The 8,263-nt window shown below is 38.8% G+C and overlaps 1 protein-coding gene and 1 pseudogene across 1 annotated transcript; one reads left to right on the top strand and one right to left on the bottom strand.

The window, feature by feature from the left end:
• The first annotated feature begins 4,605 nt into the window (after nucleotides 1–4,605).
• On the top strand, nucleotides 4,606–5,160 carry LOC105742124 (annotated as a pseudogene).
• Nucleotides 5,161–7,638: 2,478 nt separating this feature from the next.
• On the bottom strand, nucleotides 7,639–7,973 carry LOC101581130 (ATP synthase subunit epsilon, mitochondrial-like). Its single transcript, XM_012514668.2, has one exon. The coding sequence runs from the start codon at nucleotides 7,958–7,960 to the stop codon at nucleotides 7,790–7,792; it is 171 nt and encodes a 56-aa protein (XP_012370122.1). The 5' UTR covers nucleotides 7,961–7,973; the 3' UTR covers nucleotides 7,639–7,789.
• Between the last annotated feature and the right edge of the window lie 290 nt (nucleotides 7,974–8,263).

Raw genomic sequence — 8,263 nt, 5'->3', positions numbered from 1 at the left:
TCTTGCTTTTTCTCCATCTTCCTACAGAAGCTCACTCTCCAGACCTAGCTTCTCAACCTCACTCTGCACTCACATTCTCAAATAAATCTGGCCACTGGTTTTTGCTTCTTTTGTTCAATTATTTGTTTGAGGTAAGAAGAATCTGGAATTTAACAGAGGGAGAAGTGAGCAACCTAGACCCCTGGAATATTTAACTGGGAAGCACATTTAGAAGAATCTATCTGATAACACAGCCACCAAAATGTTACAGCATTCTGGAAATTTTTGTGTGAAACCAGCTTCAGGCAGCAGAACAAATGAAGAACAACCCATCCTCTTGCTATTACCTGGAAGGAATTTATTTTCCTCTTTTCTATGAGATTAGCAATACATTACAAAGCTCCTGTGAAATCCAGAGAGCCACATTTGAACATGAGCAGCACTGACTGGTCTGGTTTCTGTCTAAAGAAGAATCAGAATTCTTTAGAGGATTTGGCTGCTTAAAAAGCAATATTAAGAAAGGAGTCCAATACTTGGAACGTGAAGACTTGGATTATGGTTTTGAATACGTCACATGGTCTCTTTGGACCTCCCTTTCTGTAACTTGAAAATTGTAGCAGTTATCTGCAGTAGCACCTACTTTGACTGCTTGGCTTGTCTGTGTTCCAGGGAAACTAGAGAGGTCAATGCAAGGTCAAGATTGTCTACCTTTTAACAACGCTGAAGCCCTTTCTTTTTTTTTTTTTTTTTTTTTTCAAAGTTTTATTGATAAACATATAGCAATGAGACAGTTTCAAATCAAATCGAAAGTACAGTTTCAACAAATAATACACTGCATATATTCTTCTTAGTGGTTAATTGCTGTACAAGATGCAGACTTGTGATCCTACTTACAAACACCATTAGAAAAAATCATTCTATTCATTAAGAGAATGCAACTATATATCTATCCAGTAGAAAAGTATGATGAAATATAGGAAGTAAAGCCATGTTGTTATGTTGAGCTGTGGGGGATTCACGTCAATAATTTCTGACATTGCCAATTAAACAGAAGACCCAATGCTATTATGGGCTTCTGTACTCTTTTAGAATATTTTGCTGAGTTTACACACCTATAATATTCAACAACGGAACTTAAAAAAAAAAATTGGGGTATAACTATGAATGTCCATTTTGAAGCCCTTTCAAAAGCCAAAAAGAGCCTGTTGGAGGATAGCCAACTCTTTCCCCAGAAAACACCAGTGTGTTCTATTGAAAACTCAATTTTTAATAGTTTAATTTCTATGCATTTTAGTTTCAGAGAATAATTTCAAGTTTGGGAGCTTCAGGTTTTAATGTAAATTGGCTTTGACTTGGAAAGAACTGAGACCCAGTTCTGGGGTGTGGCTTCCAATCTTAATGACCACATTTGCATATCAATAGCCTCTCACTTCATTTGCCGCTTTGGCCACCCTGGGAGCTTAGATGGCTCAAGACATAATGGAAAGATGGAAGAAATGCTGGTTGTTCATCCTTTTCAAAAAGTTTAAATATAGAGACTGCTTTGAAATAAAAATTTCCCCATGGACTTTTGAAGTCAGACTGAGTAGATAAAACAGATAATATTTTATCAAATTTACCAAGTCTGAAAAGGGTGTGGAGTGAATCTTTAATGTTAGTATAAGCACACATGCCCTTTGGAATTCTCATTAAGCCTCGTACAGACCATTCATGTATCCCCAAATATTTACTGAGGGCTTACTTAGTACCAGGCACTGTGCTAACACTAGAGCTACCAAAGGGGAGAAGACAGATATAATCATTGTCCTTCAGAGTTTGGACACAAAGGAGGCAGATCTTAAAGAAGGGAAACATAAAAAAGAAAAAAAAAAAAAAAAAAAGAGAGGACCAGGGCGATAGCTCAGTGGTCTAAGCACCTGCCTGGCAAGTGCAAGGACTGGGGTTTGATCCCTGGTACCACATGTTGTGCAGGCCCCATGCCAAGTCAACCACTGAGACTGGGCATGGTGGCACACTTGTCACTGGGGAGGCTGAAACACTGGTACACCATGAGTGTACCAAATACATAAACTAAAAAAGATAGAGAAAGGGGGAGAAAACCCTCTATGGATAGATAATAAAAATATAAAATGGAAGAGATTTAACATATATAACTTGGGTTTTTTTGTTTTGTTTTGTTTTGTTTTGTTTTGTTTTGTTTTGTTTTGTTTTGTTTTGGCAGAACCGGGGATTGAACTCAGGCCCTTGAGCTTGCCAGGGAAGCGCTTATTCCACTGAGCCATCTCCCTGGGCCCCCTATAACTTGTTTTTAATAAAACGTTTTATTTTTCAAAAAAAAAAAAAATACTGAACAACTGCAGAAACATAATCTGTAAGAAGAGTTAAGAGTAGAAAAATGGAGGACCCTGAGAATGTGTAAGAGGCAGGCTTCCCTGTCTAATGAACAAAGGGGTAGAGAAAGAAAACACATTAGGATACACACAGGCACACACACACACACACACACACACACACACACACACACCTAAGAGAACAGAAACAGAAAAGAGTCATTTGGGGCTTACAAAGCTGAAAAGGAAACAATCAGGCATCAATACAGACAGTAAGGGGAATAATGGTACACAAAGATGCCATAAATAGATGCCAGGAGCCTCAGTTGTCTTTTTTTAATGAAAGCAATTGGAATCCACTGAAGAATTCTAAGTGGGAAGATAGTGTGGTCAGATTTACATGTTTAAAAGATGCTTCAGCAGCTATACAGAGAGTATACTCAGAAGGAGCCCATGTGAAAGCCAGGAGACACGTTAGGAGGCCATAGTACAGAGGTTCGGGCTAAGCTAATGATAAAGATGGAGAAAATGGATTTGATTGCTGTTTAGGTGGTAATGGACTGGGAAAAAGAGAAAGAAAAACAAGTACCACGAATGATGCCAATTAGCTTTCCCACCCCTATTATTATAGACAACTAAGTTAGATAGAAATACTATAGGCAGTCAGACAGGGTTAGGCCCTTGCAGAAGCCAGTGCAAGAGATAAGAAAACATTACAACTGCAGCTGGTGGCACATTTGTTGAAGGGCAGGTCTCAAGACAAAGATTGAATGACCACACCTACATACCTTCCCAGGGGATAAACAATAATGATCAATATTCTAAACAGACATCAGGGGAGGCTGAGGCAGAAAGATAATTGGAAGACTAGTCTGGGCTACAAAGTGAATTTAAGGCTAGACTGAACTGCACAGTGAGACGTTGGCTCAAAAAGACAACAAATAAATGAACAAATCTTAATCTCTATTGTTCCTTAGAATTCATTCTTCAGTTTTGGAGAACATGAACTTGGTGTGTCGAACTTCTAGCAGGTTGGGAATTAGTAGTATTTCCTCTACATCACTTGGAGAACCTTTGTATCATTCCTAGTGTGGACAAGATACTTGGTGCATACAATTAAAGAAAGACATTTATTTTGGCTCACAATTTCAGAGGCTTCAGTCTTGGTCTACTGGCTCCAAAACACGAACATCAGGGTAGAAGGACATTGGGAAGTCAAGCTGTTCACTTCATTGCAGCCTGGGGCCAGTACAGGGGAAGAGTGCCAGAGAAGAAGGTGCCAAAGACCAAATATAGTCCCCAAGGTCACACCCCATAACCCACCCAACTACACAGGGAAGTGTGCTTTCTAATCTCCTAGATGTCTCTCAAGACCATCAAGTTGATATCATGCAATGCGCCAATAATAGTCTAGGTTCTTATGTAGGAAAAAACGAAGAATTGCCAAGTATACACCCAGTAGTAGCTAGCAAGCAGCTACATTTATTGAAGGTCATAGGAAGTCATGCTCATGTTAAGTAAGTCTTACCATAAGATAGAGCAGAGATAGAAAAAGGTGTCAAAGTGACAGAAAAACACTGTAGGGGAGACTACCCGCTCGGGGCCCCCTCCTGTCCCTCTCTCAGATAGGAGCTTTCTTTCTCTCAATAAATATATTCTGCTCATAAAAAAAAAACTGTACACCAAGCAAAGCATACAAAAGTTGCAACAGTAATGAAAAGGGGCAGATAAATCAGGTTTTCAGAATTTAAAGACCAGACATGTCTGATTAGGGGCCTCCCACCAGATCTGCAGGTGTGATTGACAGAATGATTGACACGGTGCTGAATCATCTTAGGGGATCTCAGTACACACATGCTTGTCCCAGAATTCACTCTGGTTTTATCTTTATAACATGTAATATACATTTATGAACCTATAATGAGGTAAGCATAGGGTAAAGGTGACTGGAAGGTCAGGGTAGGAGATCCTTTGCTTAGAGCATCCCTGATCTCCTGAGCTTTTGTTATTTCATACTTCAACTCTCTTCAAACAATGAAAGCCCACAAGGAATAGCCACAGGGTTTTGTTATAAATAAATGGAGGGAATGAAGTGACTAACTCACCTCCACCATTTCACTAAAGTGACAGCCAAGATTAACCATCATACTCAGATTTCTGACCAAACTAACTGGGTGGTGATGTCATTAATAGAAACGGGGACCCAGAAGGAGGACCAAGCTTAGGATGGGGTTGATATGGAGACTCAAAAGAACAATGTTGACTTCCTGTAAGTGGCCTGAGGTGACCTGGGAAAATGGTTCACTACTCTCTCGACCCAGAAAACCCCACAAAATCATGCAAATCAAGAGGCTCAAATCTTTGCATTCACTTTAAGAACACACATGAAACTGCACAGGCCATCAAGGGTATGCATATCTGAAAGGCCACCAAGTATCTGAAAGATGTAACATTAAAGAAGCAATGTGTGCCATTCCGGTGTTACAGTGGTGGAGTTGGTAGGTGTGCCCAGGCCAAACAGTGGAGCTGGACACAGGGCTGGTGGCCCAGAAAGAGTTCTGAATTTTTGCTGCACATGCTTAAAAATGCAGAGAGTAATGCTGAACTTAAGGGTTTAGAGGCAGATTCTCTGGTTATTGAATATGTCCAGGTGAATAAAGCACCCAAGATGTGCCACCATACTTATAAAGCTCGTGGCCAGATTAACCCATACATGAGCTCCCTCTGCCATGTTGAGATGATCCTTACTGAAAAGGAACAAATTGTTCCTAAACCAGAGGAGGAAGTTACACAGAAGAAAAAGATATCCCACGAGAAACTGAAGAAACAAAAACTTATGACATGGGAATAAATTTAGCATAAAATTTTAAAAAGAACAATGTTGAATATGTTGAATATGAGTGACCTTGAGACATCTCTGAGATGAAAAGAAGCAACTGAATATCAGACTTGGGATTAGGAAAGCCAACTAAACTGGAGATGAACATATGAGTCCTCCAAGCCTTGGGTTGAGCTACAACAATATGGTGTCAGAACAGTAAGAACACCAATAGAACCTTGAGCAACTCTGGCATTCTATAAAATTGTCTTTAACACAAATGTTGGCCCTTGGCCCAAGAAGTTTTCCCCATGTGCTAGGTGTGCAATATTTATACCTCCCTCCTGATGTATTTTTGCCTTTTTTCTAATCCAAACCTCTGACTGACACATCATCTATGTAGTGCATTCTTGCTGAAAAATATACTTTGAATGAACTCCCAAAGAAATATTCCAGACACTCCACATCATGGGACAATATATAGGGCAAATAGACCAGCCTTTCAAAAATGCCCATGTCCAGTGATCTAACTAACTACACTGAAGACAACAGTGTGCAATATAACCACCATCATTGAATACCTATCATCTTGGGGGGCTTTGGGGGGGGTTTTCTCTTTTGAAATTGTGTATTGTTTCTAATGTCATATATATTATTTTTCTATTCTTTTTTGTGGTACTGGGGATTGAACTCAAGACCCTGCGCTTGCCAGGCAAGCACTTATTCTACTGAGCTATCTCCCCGGTCCCGTGGAGTTTTAAATTCAAGGGAAAAAATTATAAGAAACACATTGGCAAAAAAAAAAAAAAGAAATACATTGGCAATGGTAAGGAAAAATGAAATATGACATACCTGAGGTTACTGTATCAATGCTAACATTCGTATGTGTAGACATGATATTAGGGTTATATACAGAATGTCCTGGTTCTCAGGAGGCATATAGAAGCACTTGGAGATATGTCTGTGGCTTTCAATAGTCCAGAAAAAAAAAGTCCATATGCAGATAAAGAGAAAAATAAAGAAAATATAGAAATTTCTTTATTTGTGGAGATTCAAAATGAAGATATTTGAGTTTTCTATGTGTTTCCTGTAAACTTTCTTTAAATTACCAATTTTTCAAACAATACATTAGAGAAATTACAATAACACCTAAGTTTACACAAAATTGGAGTACCTTTCACCAGTTAAGGGTAGAGGCACGCGCACACACACACACGTGCGCGCACGCGCGTGCATGCGCGCGTGTGCACAAGGCTATCTTCTTTTATTAATTTTATTAGCAAAATAAATATATATATAACTTTTAATATATAAAATTCTGAGTTTTATCACAGTGAATCTATACCTATATGTACTATATCCTGATTCTTTTTCCCCATTTCCCTGCCCTCCATTCAACCCTCCCTTCCCTCCTTATTTACAAAAACATTGTTACCCTTTTTTCTTCTACTCTTTTTTTCTTTCTCCTTCATTCCCTTCCTACTCCTCCATCTTAGTTAATTTTCTCTCGTTGCTAGGACAAAATACCCAACACCCAGAATTAAGGAAGGAAAGGTTTATTTAGCTCACAGTTAGTGGAGGTTTCAGCCCATACTCGGCTGGCTCCAAAGCAGAGTGGCACATGGTAGAGGGCGTCCATTCATGAGCAGCTAAGAGCAAAGATAGGAGCAGCTGCTGAGGCAGCTAACAAGCCTCTATCCCTTCCTTAATTTGTATGCACATTATCACCCCAGGGCAGGTGTAGCACTCATACCCATAATCCTAGCATTGGATCATGAATTAATCACAAACTCTAGAAGCCTGCCCCAGTGACTACATGAGGCTTTGGGGAGACAACTAGATGCAAACCATGACATGCCCTTCCCTTATTCCCCTTCCCATTTGAACATTTTCATCCTACTTCCCAATATCTAACATCCATTTTGGTCCTTAGTTACTCTTTGGTTGGTTTCTCATATAAGAGAAAAAACGCAATATTTAAACATGTGTATCCAATTTGTTTCACTCACAAGGATGGTCTCAAAGTGCATCCATTTATCTAAAAAATCTCAAAATTATTCTACTTTATGACAGTAACATTCTATTGTGTAAAAAAAAGAGATTTTTTTTTCCATTCATCCCCTGATGAGCACTTGAGCTGTTTCCAAGATTTTGCTATTACAAATTGTGCATATATTGCTATGATGTGATACTTTTAATTATTTCAGAAAGATACCAAGAAAGGGAATAGCTGGATTGAATGTAACCTTTAGTTTTAGTTTTTGAGGCATCTCCATGCCAATTTCCACATTCATTGCATCAAATTATACTCCCACTGACAATGGTGAAAAGCTCCTTTTCACCCATTGGCTCCCCAGCAATTGTTAATGGTTGATTTCTTCTTAATAGTCCTTCTTTCTGAAGAAGAATCTCAGCACTGTTTTAGCTTGTATTTGTCAAAGGGCCAATGATGTTGAACATTTTTTCATATATTTATTTGCTGTTTGTACTTTTTCTTTTTTTTTTTCCTTTTTTTTTAACAGTGAACCATGCATCAATTTATTGGTATCATTAATTTATGAATAAGATAGGTACTTTTTCCCCCTCACAAAGTGACATGGATTACAATCTGCCATAACATGTGCCCACACATCTTCAGGGTGAAAATGTAGCACTTCAAGCTCTAGTCAGGGCTGGTTATTCTTTTTTTCACTTTCACAATTTTGATGCTGCTGCCAGCAGTCTTCTCTGCATTTGCTCTGAATTCCATCTTCAGGGCATCCCTCACTGCCTTTGCATAGATCTGGGAGTAGCGAATGTAGCTGAGTCCAGCCTGTCGCCAGTAGGCCACCATGATGTTGCGAGAGGGGTCGTATGTCGGACCCAATCACTAGGAAAATAGCCTTTGTACTTTTTCATGCGAGAAATATCTATTCATTTAAGGTATCTAGTTTTTGGTGGGTCTTTGTATTTGGGCCAAGTCTGATTTTTTTTTTATTTTAGTTCTTTATACATTCTAGATATTGGTTCTTTGTCTAAGGAATAGCTAGTAAAAAGTTTTTCCCATTTTGTGGATTTTCACTCTGTCATTATTATTTTTCTTTTTTTAAATCCAAAATCTTATTAATAAAATGGCGTCCAAGTTGATTCTTCATGT

The sequence above is a fragment of the Octodon degus genome, unplaced genomic scaffold (assembly GCF_000260255.1).
Source record: "Octodon degus isolate 3935 unplaced genomic scaffold, OctDeg1.0 scaffold00037, whole genome shotgun sequence".
Classification (NCBI taxonomy): Eukaryota; Metazoa; Chordata; class Mammalia; order Rodentia; family Octodontidae; genus Octodon; species Octodon degus.
The sequence above is the reverse complement of the archived record's forward strand: the minus strand, read 5'-3'. Positions and strand labels throughout refer to the sequence as shown.